Below are 17,629 nucleotides of genomic sequence, written 5' to 3'. Positions count from 1 at the left end.
CATGTTGCTGCGAGCCGTGATTTGCCGACCACTGGGATAGGCTATAAACTTTGAAGTCAGGGAGCTTGGGCTTACATCCTGGCGTCCTCAGCTACTTTCTTTGGACAGAATTTCTTCCTTTTGAGGAGCGATTCTTCCATTCATTCAACAGAAATACGTGTTAATCGCCTCCTAGGCACAGTGCTGGTGCTGGGGATATAGCTGTGAAAGAGAGAGGTGGCTGCTCTAGGGGATTTTAGTTTAGTAGGGGAGACCCACAGTAAACAAGCAAGCAAGCAATAAGTCACAGCAATAAGCAAAGGGGGTCACATTGGAGAGTGGGGCGGACTCTGGGACATAAAAGGCAGGAAGCTGGGAGAAGGATTTTGAAGGAGTCAAAGAGAGACTTGGGTTTGATCTTTAGTCCCCTCAAAAACAGTATTGACCTTGAGCAAGAGTCTTAACCTTTTTTCCTGAGCCTCTATTTCCTTGTCAGTAATGGGGGAGAAAATTAGTTACCTCGCAGTGTTGTTTGAAGGGCTTGAAAGAAGGTGGAGTCCTGAAAAGCACAGAAAATGTCTAATAAGTGACAGTCATCAGTGACGGGTACTTACCCAGTGCCTGCTGTTTGTCGTTTCTCATCCTGGGCATCACTGACTTTTGGAGCTGACAGTTCTGTGTGCTGAGGGCTGTCCTCAGCATTGTCGGACATTTGGCAGCATCTCTGGCCTCTACCTACTACATGCCAGGAGCACCCCTTCCTTGTGACAACTAAAACATTGCCAGATGTCCCCTAGCAGATTTTGCCCCCAGTTTGAGAATCATTACTACACTCACGCACCAAATAATAATATTTAGATCAACGATAGACTGTATAGGTGACAGTGGTCCCATGAGATTTTAAGGGAGCTGAAAAATTCCTATCAGCTAGTGACGCGTCTGTCCTAACTTTATAGTGCAAAGCATTCCTCAGATGTTTGTGGTGATGTCGGTGTGAATAAACCTATGTCATATAAAAGTACAGCACATATAATTATATACAGCACATAATACTTGATAATAAGCTATTATGTTAATTGGCTTATATATTTACTATTGTATATTATACTTATCATTATTTTAAATGTCCTCTTTCTACTTAATAAGAGTTTGCTGTAAAACAGTATGCTGTGTTACACTGACAGCTGCCTCATACATCTCATGTTTATCTTTTGATTACATCATCTTCTCTTGTGCCTGATTTGATCTCGTGCTGTTCCATACAGTAGCATGCTGTATAGTCTTGTGACCTGGGAGCAGTGGGCCATATCGTATAGCCTAGGTGGATAATAGGCTCTGCCATTTTGGCTGTGTGAGTGCTTTGTAGGATAAAATTGCCTAATGACACGTTTCTCAGAATGTATCCCTGTAGTTAAGTGGTGTATGACTATATATTCATAGCTCTGTAATGGAGCCAGGAATAAAGTGGTGAACGCTTCAGGATAGAGTCTCACCCTTGTGGAGCTTAAATTCTATTAAGGGATGACAAATAAATCAATAAGAAAATGTCAGGTGTGATAATAGCCCTATTTTCTTTGTAGCACTTATTACTACCATTGACTAGGCCAGTGATGGCGAACCTTTTGAGCTCGGCGTGTCAGTATTTTGAAAAACCCTAACTTAACTCTGGTGCCGTGTCACATATAGAAATTTTTTGATATTTGCAACCATAGTAAAACAAAGACTTATATTTTTGATATTTATTTTATATATTTAAATGCCATTGAACAAAGAAAAATCAACCAAAAAAATGAGTTCGCGTGTCACCTCTGGCACGCGTGTCATAGCTTCGCCAGCACTGGACTAGGTGGTATTTCACACACAATCCTTTCTAGCCCATTGGAAGAGTGACATTTGGGATTTAGTTGGAGGATGTCATCCCCTGAATTGCTTTCTTTGCAGCCATAGAGGAAATCAAAGAGAAAATGAAGACCGTGAAACACAAAATCTTGGTGTTGTCTGGGAAAGGCGGCGTTGGGAAAAGCACGTTCAGCGCCCACCTTGCTCACGCCCTAGCGGAGGATGAAAACACGCAGGTAGGAGAAAACTGGGGAGAGGCTCCTGTCTGAGGGTTCATGTTGGCTGTGGAGAACTGGTTCCTTAGACTAAGCCAAACTGGCCTCTTTGATCCCTGCAGAGAAGATGAGGAAACATGTAGCAGACAAGCAATGAAAGCTTTCATTGGATGCTCTAGTTGTGAAGATGGATAACAGGTGTACATTTCTCTTGGCATGCTGGTTATTTATTACATCAAGTTCAGATTTCCTTCTCATGATTAGCCCCTTTCTGCCTTTTTCTAGGGCAGGGGTCTACAAACTATACCTCATGGCCAAAACGAGCCCATCTCTTGTCTTTTTATGGCCTGTGAGTTAAGAATGATTTTTACATTTATAAATGGTTGCTTTTATTTTCTTACTATTGTTATTATTTTTGTTTTGGGGGGGTTATATTTGCTTGTTTTTATTATTACTTTTTAATCCTCACCTGAGGGTATGTTGTTGTTGTTTTTCTTGATTTTTAGAGAGAGAGAAAAATATCAATATGAGAGAGAAACATCATGTGAGAGAGAAACATCAACAGTTGCCTCCCTATGCACACCCCAATCAGAGATTGAACCCATGTCCTAGGTATGTGCCCTGACTGGGAACTGAACCCACATTGGTGTACCAGATGATGCTCCAGTCAACCAACTGAGCCACCTGGCCAGAGCTGTTTGTTTTTAAATTGTTGCTTTTAAATCTCTATATATAAAAGCTTAAGCGACCTTTATGACCGGTTGACTGAACAACCAGTCGACCGGTCGCTAGGACATGCACTGACCACCAGGGGGCAGACACTCAATGCAGGAGCTGCCCCCTGGTGGTCAGTGTGCTCCCACAGCAACCTCCCGTGGTCCCTCCCCCTGGCCGGCTGTCCCAGTGGCCCTGATTGCCGGCCAGGCCAAGGAACCCTACTCGTGCATGAATTCGTGTACTGGGCCTCTAGTTGTTACATATGTGCCTACATAATATCCGTAATTTTGCCCACAAAGCTTAAAATGCTTTCTGTTTGGCCCTTGAAGAAAACACTTGGTGTGCTGTATATATTTCACAAAACAATAAAAAATTCATCAAACCTCAAAAAAACCCAAAAAACTTGCTGACCCCTGTACTGGGCCACAAACATATGCCCAGCTACACAAATGAGCAGGAACACTCAAAGCACCCAGTGCTGCTCTCTGGATTTCAGCCTTAATAAAAGGTATGGTGGGGCAAGGAAGAAAAAAATACTTTTTCCCAAAAGGTCAAATGGAAATTTGCAGTACTTGTGATTTTTAAAATACATTATTCATTGGGATTCATGGTAATTTTGCATTGACCTTAGAAAATGATCCCAATATTCACTTTATCATTTTATATCTAATAAAACCATGACAATTGTGTTTTTCAGTTTTGTTTTGTTTTAACACAGGTTGCATTCTAAAATGACCTGTTGCTTCCAAAATGAAATTTTGCCCAAAATTCCAATGAAAGAAGCCTGGACATCTCAGAACTGTGGAGTGGCGTGGGTGTCTCCAAAACCCCGCCTCCGCTGTGTTGACCCCTGAAATGAGAGACCTCGTGAGAACGTGTGAATTGGCACTGTGTGCGCTCTGGGTTAGAGAACTTGCTAGTCACTATTTCAGTTGCCAACTAAATGCTGTTTTCTCCATCAGAGCACTTTCTGGGGCCTGCAGAAGAGCTCTGTGTAATGTAGAAACAACCTTATTTTGTTTGTGTTGAGAGCCATTCCCTGCCATTTCAGTTCTTTCCATGGTCTTTGTGTGTGCCTTCTTTCATGCATTGTTTTATTTGTGAACATTACTTTTCTAACATTTTGAATATTGAAAGTTATTTTTATATATGAGGGCTAACACTTTCACTTCAACTTTCTTTTCTTACTTGTTCACATATGGCCCTTTACTTTTGTTTGACTTTTTTAGAAAGTAAGATAGTTCTAGAGCAGTGGTTCTCAACCTTGGCTGCACATTAGAATCACCTGGGAATCTTTTTAAAAGCCTGATTTCTGGGCCTCATCCTCTGGAAATTCTGTTTCTTTGTTATGGGTTGGGGCCACAACATTAGTAACAAAGAAACAGAATTTCTGGAGGACGAGGCCCAGAAATCAGGATTTTAAAAAGATTCCCAGGTAATTCTAATGTGCAGCCAAGGTTGAGAGCCAGTGTTCTAGAGGGACTGTAGAGGTATATTTATTATTGAAATTTCAAAACTGCCACATGTTGCCTATTATATTTTAAAACTCTAAAAGCTGGATAAATTTCAGTACTTTCTATTTGTGTGAGATAATCCATTCTACCTCAGTGAGCAATAGCACCCTAAGACCTTACTATGATAAAGTCTTTATTTCCTCCACAAAAATAAACTAAAAACAATAAATCCAGCTACAGTGGGCAAGGGGAGCAAGCCACCATTCTGATATGCCCTCAACATACAAACACGTACACACACAGTGGCCCCCAAGACACCTCACCAGTATCTAAGAACTCCAGAAATATATTTTTTTAAGTCATTGGATTACAAAATTAGAGTTTGCTTCAGGAGTTGGCAAACATTTCATGTCAACAGCCAGATGGCAAATATTTTAGGCTTTGCCAGCCATACAGTTTCTGTAGTAACTATCCAGTCTGCCCTTAAACATGAAGGCAGCCATCAACAACCTATATACCACAAGCATGTCTGTGTTCTAATAAAACTGTATTGTTACTGAAAGTTGAATTTCACATAATTGTTCCAACATGACAAAAGTATTCTTTTTATTTTTATTTTTCCAGACCTCTAAAAATATAACAACCACTTTTAGCTTGTGGGCTGTACAAAAACAGGTGGCAGGCTGGATTTGGCCCCAGGGTGTAGTTTGCTGGGCCCTGGTTTGTTTTTTAACACCAGAAGCACCTGTGCTGGCTGGGGAAGAACTTTGCAGGACTGGAACCTTGGGCAGGGCACAGCCTTCCTGGGGCAGTGAAGTGGCTGGACTACATGATCTGTGAAGCTCCCTGTTCCTGTCAGTCATTAGGGCTCTGAATTCTGCCTTATCCCTCATTTCTGTTCCCATCATTTTATAACCCATGGAGCTGCTGTCATTGGCTGTACGTGAGTGACATGGGCTTCTCTAGAATCTGGTGTCTGCCATCAAGATGTTCTCTAGGGATTTGGGGAAAAGGAGAGACAGCTGGGCTTGGAGAAGGTGGCATCAGGACTGTGATGGCGACTGATGGACGGGGGAGGGGGAACCAAGGCACAGAGGTGGGACTGCCCGGGCAGACATGGAGAGGCAGGCAGCCTGGGGGACTGGTCCTGGGAAGGGGCCAAGGCTGAGGCTGAGCCAGACCTGTGCTTTAGGAGCACCACGTGACAGCCAGCGAGTGTGTGGTTGAGTACCGTGAGAGGGTGAAGCCATGTCTCCAGGACAGGCCCCGAGGGTCCAAACTAGGGCAGAGATTAGAGCAACGGCAGGGAACAAATGAGGGCAGAGTTGGGGAGACAGAGCAGAACCTCCCACCTTTTGGAGGAGAGAGGAGTTGGAACTCTAATTGAGCATTTGGGGTGCAGTCTAGCGTGGTGGCCAAGAGCATAGGCGCTAGAGCAGGGGTCCTCAAACTACAGCCCGCGGGCCACATGCAGCCAGCTGAAAGCATTTGTTTTTTTACTTCAAAATAAGATATGTGCAGTGTGCATAGGGATTTGTTCATAGTTTTTTTTTTTAAACGATAGTCCGGCCCTCCAACGGTCTGAGGGACAGTGAACTGGCCCCCTGTTTAAAAAGTTTGAGGACCCCTGCCCTAGAGTGACCCAGCCCCACCCACACCACTGCTGTGACCTCGGGTAGGTAAAATGGACGCAGGCTGAGTGAGACGATACATGTAAACGTAAAATGCTTAACAGGGTACCTGACATATAGTGAGTGCTCAGTAAGTGTCCTTGATAGCGATCATTATTGTTACTTTATTCCACTAACTGACATAGGGGGGTGATGAAATTTTTGCTTCAGTGATAATGATTTATAGCCTACCCAAACAGTGCTGAGCAGATTCAAAACATGTTTGTCAGTTCCTTCTTCTATCCATCACCAATCTCCTACCATTTGAGGGTCAAATTTGTAGGTCCAGTTGGCTAGCCGAGAAATCTGTTTTCTCATGGTCCAGGTTACCCAGAGAAATCGTGGCTTCTTGAAGCTGTTGGGCATATTCCTCTCAGCTCTCTGGAGGTGGGCTCTCGCCAGGCCAGTTGCAAGTAACCACTTGTGAATCAACAGCTGTTTACATAGAATTACGCTTCCATATAATTATGTTCAGAAAGCCCCACTGCACACACGTCTAGACCTTGCAGTAGACTCAAGGAAAGCACGCCATCCGGTGTGGAAATAGGGCTAGATGAGCCGAATTTCTTTATGCAGCGGTGCTTTTTAAAACAGTCAGTACGTGGGGAAGTGTGTCACTTTCCAAAAGGTGCCCAGCATGTCTCGCAGATCACACTGCAGTCTCACACATTCCTCCCTGCCCTGAATTCAGCAGGATGGGGGAAGCACCCTGTCCCTTTTCTAACCCTGAGCAAGGCTGTTCGTGTCTGCACTCAAGGCAGGCAGGTATCTGACAACTCATTTGCGAAGGGCTTTGCATCAGGAGGTAGCAGAATTGGGAAGCTCCTGACCAATCACAGACTGGGAAATGTGCAGGTTGTGGTGAAGGGAGGCGGAGGAGCCCAGCCTCTGACAACAAAAGCTCTCACGCCATCTTTCCACCACAAGTCGCCAGCTTCCCTAAATCACCACTTCATCATCTCGCTTTGTGCTCTAAAAGATGAACTTGACTATTAAAAGGTCCACGCTAGGTGCTTTAGGCCTGTTGAGTTTTTAGGCCCATCTGTGGGGTTTGTAGACTCTAAAGCTAGAAGGGCCCTAACAGTCTCCCTAAACAGTTGTTTCACAGCTCAGCAGCTCAGACGGACGGGGCTGGGAGAGGAGCAGCGATGTGTATGAGGTGACAGCCAGTGCCAAGTTAGGACTAGGCCCCACTTCCCACGACCTCTTCTTTTTTGTGTGTTTAATTTTCCTTTATTTTTCTTAAAGCCCCTAAGTTCTGTGGCTCCCAGGAAGCATCAGAGAAACAGAAGTGCCATTTCAGTACACTTTGTAAAGCAGCACCTAGACCAGGGGTGGGCAAACTTTTTGGCTCGAGGGCCACAATGGGTTCTTAAACTGGACCGGAGGGCCGGAACAAAAGCATGGATGGAGTGTTTGTGTGAACTAATATAAATTCAAAGTAAACATCATTACATAAAAGGGTACGGTCTTTTTTTTTTTTTTTTTTTTTTTTTTTTAGTTTTATTCATTTCAAACAGGCCAGATCCGGCCCGTGGGCCGTAGTTTGCCCACGGCTGACCTAGACGCACACACCACTGCCAACACCCCAGCGACTCCACACTCCCGACCGTGACGACCTAGCCTCCTCTGTACCTGGGGGCTGAGATGGGGCTTTAAGGCGCTTGTCTCCTGTGACTCAGTGGCACAGAGCGTGGACATAAGGAGCCCCCACACTGGGCACAGCCCTGGCCCAAGTGGCCACCCCTTAGGGGGAAGTTTGGATCCTGACCACTGTACTGCTTTGTGGGTGGGAGAGGTGTGGCAAGGCTTCCTCTTCCCCTCAGGCTTCCAGCACCTTCCGCAGAGGCCCTGGTGCGAATGACCAGGCACGTTTCTCTCAGCGAGGGTTCTGTGGCTTAACTTGAGCAGAAAGTGAATGAATTGGATGGATAGTGAGGATAGGGACAGGATCGACAGGAGGTTTGGAAGGGACAGGACACAGGACCACTGGAGATCTGGACAGCATGGACGTGACCTGCCACGGGAGTGAGTGCAAGCAGTCTGTTCTTGTGTCCTTGCATAATTGCACTCATGATTCACTCCCTTGGCTGTGGGGAGTTTCGTGCCTCAAAAGGAAACATTAAATTGTTCCCAGAAGAACATGGCTACTGTGCTGGAAACCGAAGAGAATTGATGCAAGTCACTATTAGGGGATGGTGACAGTATGATTTCTTAAAGCGTGAGGTTGTGATGTAAAATGTCTGTGGATCATGAACACACATCAGTCCCCAAGTGTCAGGACTTAGAAAGTCCGGCCAGGTCGGGTTGTCAAGTTGTGTCATTCTGTTGCACTCCTTGCTTAGTCCAGCAGAGGGCGCCTGGGGTAACCGGCTGATCTGTACGAAAAGCTTTCCTACCCAGGGTCTGAGCAGGTGAGGAAGTAGGAGGTTGGTGTTTGTTGAGAGCCTTGAAGAAGGAAGCAAGAAGCGAATTTGGGGCAAGTTAAAAAGTTACCCAGAGATGCTGCACTTTGCATGCAGCACATTAGAGGTTTCCAGATGAATATTGTTCCCGAAGGCCGGTTCAGACCTCATCCACCTCAGGGAAAGCAGGGCGTTTGGCGTGGAAGGAGTCATCCCCAGCTCTGCTTACCACTAGCAAAGAGGTTTCCTAGCTTTCCTTCTTCTTTTCAGTTTCTCTTCTGGAAGCTAGCCTTCGGGATCACAGGGCAGCGGGGTTTGGTCAGAGCTCAGCTCCTTGCCAGGCCGCCTGGGCAGTGGAGAGAGCCCCGGCTTTGGGGTCAGAGACCTTGATTTATGTCCCAGCTCTGTCCTGGCTCACTGAACAGGTCACGGCGCCCCGAACCTTAGTCTCCTCGTCTCTAACGCAGCGACAATGATACCCACCCCCAAGCACATGGTCAGGGCCAAGTAAACAGTGCCAGGCCTGAATTTACACGTGACCTGACACCCAGGTCCATGGGAGCACCTCGAGCCAGGTCAGTCTGGGCGGGAGGGAGGGAGTCCGTGCTGACGCACTTTGCCAAGATCTCGTTGGGAGTCTTGACTGTGTCCGTGGCTGGAAGATAGTGCTGTAACTCTTCCCCGTGAGGTTCTACTTGGTCCATGTCTGACCCAGTTTCTTTCCTCTTCTCCCCTCCCTCTTTTCCCTCTAACCCGATTCCCCTCCCAACTGTGTGTCTGCAGGGTTGTACTTTCAGTCATGTCACAGCTCTGGTCTCTTCTTGTTCCCCAGGTTGCGCTTCTAGACATCGATATATGTGGGCCGTCCATCCCCAAGATAATGGGATTGGAAGGAGAACAGGTAAGAGGTGTGTTATAAAATGCAGTGGCGTGGCCTCTCACAGCAAACTACTGTGCTGAGCTCCTCAGCCTAAACAGGATTAGCAGCCCATGCGTTTTTACACAGACATGATAAAACCAGATGAATGTTTGCTAATCCATCTGTCTACTTCAACAATAACTGTGAATTGAGGCGGGGGTGGGGGTGGGGGGGATTATTTATAAAGTTCATCTAAACCATTAAAGAAGTGTTGGTTTCGATGCCTTCTCAGAGGGGAAGGGAAACAGCAAGTAAAATGCAGAAGTAAGACGCGGAAGCTTAGCTGACTGGGAAAGCCAGACCAGAGCTGGCTGAGGGCTTGTACCCTGGAAGCAAGGGAATATTTCTGCCCTGTGGTTACCTCTGGGGAACTGAGACTGTGAAGTGGGAGAGTGACGTGGGGGGGAGGGGGATGGGGGGGGGCCACAGTGGTCTGAGCAGGTGCCGGCCTCTCCCTTCCGAGCTGCTGCGAGAAGCAATCCCCGGAAGGCTTCCCCCGCTCTGGGCAGTGCCTGGAATCTGGCTGGAGGGCTGGGCTGGCCTGGGAGTGTCCAGAATGGTTCAGTCTATTTAAGTGCTGGCACTGTTCTGTGTACTGGGACCCAGTGGTGAGCAAGGCAGATACAGACCCTGGCCCTCATGGGAGGGGCAGACGATAGATAATAGAGAACTAAAGCAGGGTGAGGCAGCAGACAGCATGGAGCAGGGCAGGCACGGGAGCTGCTCTTTGGGAAGGTTTATTTTTTTATTGGATAAGTAGGAATGAGTTTATTTTTTTATGTATATACTATTGTATGTGTCTATTATTTTATATGTATATTATTATATGTATATATTATTTTTAGAGAGAGGGGATGGAAGAGGGAAAGAGAGAGAGAGAAACATTGATGTGAGAGTGAAACATCAGTTGGCTGCCTCCTGCACACCCTCTGCCGGGGAGCAAGCCTGCAACCCCAGTATGTGCCCTGACCAGGCATTGAACCAGCAACTTTTCAGTGCACAGGATGACACTCCAACCGCCTGAGCCACACCAGCCAGGGCACAAATGGTTTTGTTGTGTTGTTGTTGTTTTAATGAGACTTCCAAGCTAGACACAAAGGACCACGTGTCACATGATTGCCCTTCTATGACTGAAACAGGCAGCGTGCAGAGACAGAGTCGATCTGTGGTCACCTAGTTCTGGAGGGAAGTGTCAGGATTGGGGGTGACGGGAGAGGTGCAGGGTGTCCTCTGGGGTTGATTGTGGAGGTGGATGTACGATCATGTGGCTATCCTGAAAGCCATTGAACTCTGCACTTCCAGGAGGTGCATTGTACGCTGTGCGACTGATGTCTCCATAGAGCTGTTTTAGAAAGCAAGACTTCACTAAGGAAAGCAGACTTCCCGTGTTGGCTCCTGCGCTGCTCTGATTTCTAAGATTGACATGTCATTGGGAGTTGCTTAAGTTCTAGCTTCGGAACAGGTGGTGCGAAGTTGAGCCCTGGCTATTGATGAGCACCCGTGACGGAGAGTCCATCGTGACGTCCCCCAGGGAGCCTCTCCCTGACACCTTCCTCCCAGTGCTTGCTCCCTGGGGACAGCAGGCCCCAGCGAAGCTCAGGCCACGGGCAGGGCGGTGCTGTGTCCCCTGGCTCACTCACAGTACTTCCTTCACTTCCGGACTTGGAGGGGCACCCCCGCTGCTCCAGTTACTGCACTTTCTCAGTAACCCACAGGCAATTTCTGTCACTCTTTGAAAATACCTCGGACCTGAAATTATATTTGACTTGGGTAACTGGTTCCCTGACTAGATGTTATCTAAGCAGTTTCAAAACAGCCCAATTTGACAGGGGAAAGGATATTGAATTATCACTTTCATTAACCAGCACCCCCCCGCCCCCCCAGCTGTTCACTTCCTATTAAGCATTACGTAGTGGCATTTTAGATTAATTCTATTTTGTAAAATTGTCTTCTTGCTGCGCAAAATGTGTCTGTATGAAGGGTGACCAGGGCGCGGGACTCACAAGTGACTCGATGCCCGTGTTCACACAGGTGCACCAGAGTGGCTCGGGCTGGTCTCCAGTGGTGAGTGCTCCCGTGTTTGCCTTATTTTCCATGGAGCTGGGCCATGTATGCATAGTGGGCATGCGGTGGCTGGCGACACTGTTCTCAGCCCGCCTGCGCATCAGTCAGCAAGCAGGTACCCGGGCACGTTTCTAGCGCAAGCCTCCATGAAGACCAGGGCTTGGCAGACGGCTTCTGTCGAGTCAGACAGTGGCCATTTTCTGTTTGTGGGCCATACCATCTCCATCACTGTAGCTCACAAGCAGGAATACGTAAATGAATGACCATGGCTGTATTCCAGTGAAAGTTCATGTACAAAAGCAGCTGTGGGCCCGGTGTGGCCCAGGGGCCACAGTCCAGCCCAGGCTCAGCCAGTTGAGGGCATGATGCTCATTTATTTCAGCCAAGTCGCCTGTCATTGTGGCTGAGGGCCAATGACACCTCTTTCCATCCCACCATATGGTACCCTTTTCCCCCTCAGAATGATTTGAGGATTCAAAGAGTGCATGTACTCATAGATCACAGTAATATTACCCCCAAAGGGTTTTTTTCAGCCAGAGGAGACATAGGGAAGTGCCTTGTGCTGTGGCTTTAAGTAAAATGTCTCTTGCCTCATCCTCTCCAGTTCCTGGAAGACAACCTGGGGGTGATGTCAGTGGGTTTCTTACTCAGCAGCCCCGACGACGCTGTCATCTGGAGAGGACCCAAGAAGAACGGTTTGTGCCCCGCTCTGTCTGTCTGTCGCTCCCCCAGGCAGGACTGCTCGGCTCCCCTGCGCCCTGCGTCCAGTTGCCTCTGTCGTCACTGGTTGAAGAAATACCAGTTTTTGTTTTACAGTCTTTATTATCTATTGTGGTTTTTTTTTTTCTCCTAAAAACCTATATAACCCTGAAATTATCCATATTTATTGTGGTTTAGTAGTGGCTTGTTTGTGTCAGAGAGAGAAGTGTCTGAACGGAAATCGATACCAGCTTGAGTGGGCACTGAGGCTTAGGCAGAGTCCTCAAACTCGGCCCTGGGACATGGGGGGCCACAGTAGTGAGGGGAGGGGTGGACGGTGCTCCACACCAGGGATGTCAGGGGCAGCCTGGCCTCTGCGCTGGATGCCAGCAGCACCCCCTCCCTCGGCGTGGCAGCCACCCATGTCTCCAGCCGTTGCCAGATGCCATGCTGAGAGTCTGCGCGGGAGGGTCACAGACTGTTTCTGTGGAGCCCCCAGCCCAGCCTGGGGAAAGGGAGGCCTGGCCTGAGTGCGGTCCCTCCTCTCAGGCATGATCAAGCAGTTCCTCCGCGATGTGGACTGGGGAGAGGTCGACTACCTCATCGTGGACACCCCCCCCGGGACGTCGGACGAGCACCTCTCAGTCGTCCAGTACCTGGCGGCCGCGCACATCGATGGCGCCGTGATCATCACCACCCCTCAGGTGACCGAGTGCGGAGGGAGCTGGGTGGGGACTGCGCCGCCAGAAGCTCTCTTCCTCGCAGGCCCCGACCCTGGTCTGCCAAGGGCCCTTCGGGACGAGCAGCCCTGCTTTGTCTCTGCAGAAACCCCGTTTATGTTTGGTCCAGGCATTTGCGTTTGACAAATAAGCATTTTATAGTTGGGTTTTTTTGGTCCAGCAGTGGTTCAAAATTGCCTTTTAATTTCCTCTCACAAAGCCAGCGAGAGCGATGGTGCTGTTACAATTCAGATGGTCCGCCATGGTCACCTCACCCTTACCACGCTCATGCATCAAGCCCGCAGTCTGCAGGGCCCCTCACTCACATTGCAGGACAGTTTGGAACTCTCCCCAGTTTTCCACGGCACCAGCCTGGGCGTAGGCGGGGATTTCTGGGGAAGCTGCTGCGGGTCTTGTCAGATCCGCATGTACCAGTCACAGAGGCTGTGCCACTGGGCTCTGAGGAACCCCCACTGGGTAAGTCCGGAGGCAGTGAATGCATCAGGCCTGGGCTGTGCTTTATCATTGCCACTGATCTTAAGGGTCCCAGGAAACCAACAGCTGGTTCTCTTCAGTTATGCTTCTCACAATATTCTTCCCCACTCCTAAGGAAGCAGGATAACGAGGCTTGGTCTGCCTCTGAATCAGGCAGCCTGGCTCCATCCTTCACCAACCCTCACTGAGCAGTCACTACATGCAGGCCCTGGGCCGGGCACCAGGGCAGTGAAACGTACCGGTTCCCCTCATGGCCCATGCAGTCACTGAGGAATGTGGGCGCTGTACATACGGGCACACGCAGGAGGCTGTCCGTGGTGTGACAGGATTCATGTCTTCGGATCACTCTGGTTCCCTGTGCAGAGAGATGTCGGGGGCATGAGGAGCAAGACACCACTTGGGTGGCTAGAGGCCACCTGGGCACTGGCCCGGGTGGAGGTGGAGAGAAGATGGATTGTTCCCAATGTAATTACTAGAAGGAAACAGTCTGGCTGGAATGCACCACCCGGGATGTTGATGGTGGGGAAGGTTTACTGTGTGTGGAGGCAAAGGGCCTGTGAGAAGTCCCTGTGCTTCCTGCTCAGGTTTGCTGTGAACATAAAGCTGCTCTAAAAAGAAAGTCTATTAGCAAAAGTCTAGTTGGCCCAAAGACGGCTTCTCCTGCACATTTGTTGTGAATGGAAACATGGAGTCCCTGAGGGATCAAGAAGAGGGGACGGACCAACAGGTCCTGGCCCTTCCCCGGGAAGCCATGGGGAGCAGGCACGCGCCACGGGCGCCCTTTGTATAGAGCCTGTCCGGACAAGGTCACTTCGGGCTGTGGACACCCACTTTCTCAGAGCCCTTCACATCGGGCACCGCAGGCTTTACAGGACACCACGGAGAGAACCAGAGGCGCAACGAGATGCCTAGTCAGAGCCGGTTTACGCTCCAGCTACATGCCTGCACCCCAGCCTCAGAGGCCTAGAGCCAATGTGTGCCTCTGGAGAGCAGGCGACTCGAGCTGTGACCCTTCGGGAGCCGTGGCTGTCAGTCACACCTTAGGTGCTAAGGAGTAGCCATACTTGAGGACATGTGTCTGCAACAACATTAACCGGGGAACAGGGGTCGGGGGGTTGGGGGTTACTAAGCAATGATCATACTCAGTACTCACACCGTGAAATATACATGCAGAGTTCAGAAGTGAATTTAAGTGATCCAAAGATCTTATTTTCTTCCTGTCCACAAAGTTGTTTGTCTCCATAATAATCTAGATCAGAGGTCAGCAAACTTTTTCTGTGAAGGCCCAGAGAGTACATATTTTAGCCTTTGGGGATCATGTGTTCCTTGTCGTAGCCACTCAGCTGGTCCACTGTAGGGTGGGAGCTACTGGAGACGGTATGTAAGGAACGGGCATGGCTGGGTTTCGGAAGAACCTGAAAAACAGGCAGCCTGCCAGGATTCGCCACAGGCCTAGTTCCCCAACCCCTGAATGAAAAATAGTGCGCCCTTTGGCTCAGCATAGTATGTTGAAAAGAAAGTAAACATTGGGACATGCTAGCTGGGGGAGGAGGAGGGCGTAGGGGCTACATGGTGATGGAAGGAGACCTGACTTGGGGTAGTGAACACAGTACAGTGTAGAGAAGTTGTGTTGCGGAATTGCACGCCTGAACCTGTATAATTTTGTTAACTAGTGTCACTTCAATAAATCCAATAAAAAGGAAAAAAAGAGACGCTAAAAGGTCACTTTTCCGTAGATTCATTATGTATTTGATGTGTGGCTGTGCGGGTTCATCCTTCCTGGGTTTTGTGGGGAATGAATAGTGCCTGGGACGGGGCTTGGCACGTGGTCGGCACTAAGTACTCATTGGATAAACGGCTCACTCCCTAAGCTCTCTGAGGGCGAGCCACTGCACTGCGGCGTCCACATTCCCTGGCTTGTCCTTTGACTTTGAAACAACTGGTCTTTTGAACCATGATAGGAGGTGTCCCTGCAGGATGTCCGGAAAGAAATCAGCTTCTGTCACAAGGTGAAGCTGCCCATCATCGGGGTGGTGGAGAACATGAGCGGCTTCGTCTGCCCCAAGTGCAAGGTGAGTGCTGACCAGCCCCTTCTGCGGGTCTCCGTGAAACCGGATGCTTTCCCCATTGTTTCCAGAAGTGGGATCACAGTGACAATGCTGCACTGCTGGCTGAATGAAGTCTTTGGTAGTTAGTGTTTCACGTTCAGAAGGGACGTTTTTGAAAACTTCCTTTAAAATGTGGTCCAGTCTTGTGATCCTGAAACAAAGTCATGATTCTCCCCCCATTTACTTTGCCTCACAGAAAGAGTCTCAGATATTCCCGCCCACAACGGGGGGTGCAGAGGCCATGTGCCAGGACCTGAAGATACCGCTCCTTGGCAAAGTGCCTCTGGACCCGCACATAGGTGGGTGAGTCTCCATGCCCGGTTCCGTTGCTCAGTGGGGCCTTCATACACCGGGGCCCGGCCCCTGGACCACCTCCAGGAGCTCCCCCTGCAGCGGAGAGAGGCAGTGAACCAGGCGGGCAGGTGGCCAGGGGAGCAGGCAGACCTCAGGTAGCAGGGCTGGTTGAGGTGGGGCTGGAAGAGTGGAGGAGAGATTGGTCAGGGCAATGCCGGTGCAGGGAGGGCACTAGGAAATGAACAAAGGGTCCCTTAGGGGACAGTTCTGGGACCTGTGCTTCCCAGACCTGATTCCGCTGCTGTGAACTCTGATGGGCTTCCCGAGCTGCTTCCACGTGTTCCCACGGGAGCTCCACCTCTGTGCCCCCTCACCAGGGCTCCTCCCCCTGCTGGGGTTTCCCTGTTCCACGGGGGAGTCGAGGAAATGACAGTTCCAGGTTGGCCTCACCAGGGCCCACTGAGATTGGGGAGCAGCTGTGGGTGGGGAATCACTGAGCCTGCTTCTCCAGCGGCGCTCAGCATCTGGGGGCAGGGGCAGAAACGCCGACCGCAGGGGTCTATGCAGGAATGGGGGTGGGCAGACAGATGGAGGAGGCGAGAAGGCCTTGCGCCCACTGGGGCAGGCCCCCCGCATTTGCTCACCGGGACACGGGGTTGACATGAGGTCCTAGAGGCAACCTGCGTATCCACAGGAGGACACCGGGGTGGACAGTCTTATGAAAGATTCGTAGACAGGTTGATGCTGATGTGGAATGACCTTCCGGATGCGAGTATACATGGAAAAAGCAGTGGGCAGAACATGTGTATCACACGCTGCCATTCATTTTTTTTAAAGTATATGGGTGCGCGTGCATATATGTGCCACCTATATATGTACATACAGTTTCTAGAAAGACATCTGAAACACTGATAGCCTCATCTTTTATGGTACGTTTTGTATCCCATACTTTTCCTCCATGTGCATTCATTATCTTTTTACTCAAAAGAACTAATTAATCTTTGAAAACTCAGTCCCTGGGCCCACCCAGGAGCTGCTGAATCGGTCCTGTGTGGGGCCCTGGAACCTGCATTGCCACACCACCCAGATGAATTGTAGGCACACACACGCAACACCCTTGGCCAGGGAGGGTCCCTGTGGGTGGAGGGAGGCAGGGGGTCCTCTGAGGCCCCGCCATTCTTTCTTGGCATCGTTCCTTATAAATTCAGGAGCTTCCTCATGTCATGGGCACAGAAAGAGCCCCAAGGCCATGTTGCCACTTTGTTTGATTCAGGGATTTAATTCCTTTTCATTTGTTTCTTTAAGGGAAGAGTTGTGATGAAGGACGGTCTTTTTTGGTTGACGCGCCGGATTCACCAGCTACGGTAGCCTACAGAAGCATCATTCAAAGTAAGTGTTTATGTGAGCCTTGTGAGTCCAGATGGCTGTGGGGCCAGGAGGTGACATAAATGAGCAGAGTGGGCTGGGTGTGAGGAGACCCTTTAGGATCATAAGTGGTCACTGCCTCGCAGCCTCGGCTGGGCATTCAGGCCAGTGGGGTGGGGTCTGGGATGACCTGGAGAGCACCTCCCTCAACCCAGGGACCGGGAGTCTCTGAGAAACCTGTCAGGACGTCAATATTGTGGGCTAAGTCATAGTGTAAAAGACACAGTGAGGGTGGATTTTACGGCATAGAAAATGCATCTCGGTAAAGCTGTCCAAAGAAAATTAAGAAGACAAGACACAAAGCCTAGTGAGCCACACCAAACTCACGTGCAGCTCCAGTTCCCAGCCGGCGGCCAACTACAGTCTGGCTTGTGCGGGGCTTTCTGCCCCGTGAAGTGGTGTTGGGGAAGTAACATCACTCCCGGGCCCTGAAGAATGAACCGAGGACGGGCCCCCAGCCTGGTTCTCACCACATGGGCAGTGTGTGGTATTCAGGTCACTGAAGATTCGGGGCATCAACAGAAATGGGGCTTTTTAGGGAGTTCAACATCTGGGGATTCCACCCCAGCCTGGAAGTGCCCAGGCTGGCACAGGCAGGGCTGCCCGGGGCACTAGGAGCTGCCCATG

At 49.5% G+C, this 17,629-nt stretch overlaps 1 protein-coding gene across 3 annotated transcripts in view; it reads left to right on the top strand.

Annotated features, from left to right (window-relative positions):
- NUBP1 (NUBP iron-sulfur cluster assembly factor 1, cytosolic) overlaps window positions 1-17,629 on the top strand; it is a 34,344-nt gene that overhangs the window by 966 nt on the left and 15,749 nt on the right. For all 3 annotated transcript variants that reach the window (XR_013995836.1, XR_013995837.1, XM_081088689.1), the window contains exons 3-10: window positions 1,921-2,054; window positions 9,112-9,180; window positions 11,230-11,262; window positions 11,867-11,957; window positions 12,511-12,665; window positions 15,137-15,247; window positions 15,480-15,582; window positions 16,883-16,966. Coding sequence is in view for 1 of the 3 variants with exons in the window: in XM_081088689.1 (XP_080944815.1) it covers window positions 1,921-2,054; window positions 9,112-9,180; window positions 11,230-11,262; window positions 11,867-11,957; window positions 12,511-12,665; window positions 15,137-15,247; window positions 15,480-15,582; window positions 16,883-16,966 (780 nt within the window). In the remaining 2 variants the exon portion in view is untranslated. The remainder of the gene's footprint in view (window positions 1-1,920; window positions 2,055-9,111; window positions 9,181-11,229; window positions 11,263-11,866; window positions 11,958-12,510; window positions 12,666-15,136; window positions 15,248-15,479; window positions 15,583-16,882; window positions 16,967-17,629) is intronic.

The sequence above is a fragment of the Myotis nattereri genome (genome assembly GCF_964212035.1).
Source record: "Myotis nattereri genome assembly, chromosome: 4".
Taxonomy (NCBI): Eukaryota; Metazoa; Chordata; class Mammalia; order Chiroptera; family Vespertilionidae; genus Myotis; species Myotis nattereri.
This window is presented reverse-complemented; position numbering and strand designations above follow the sequence as displayed.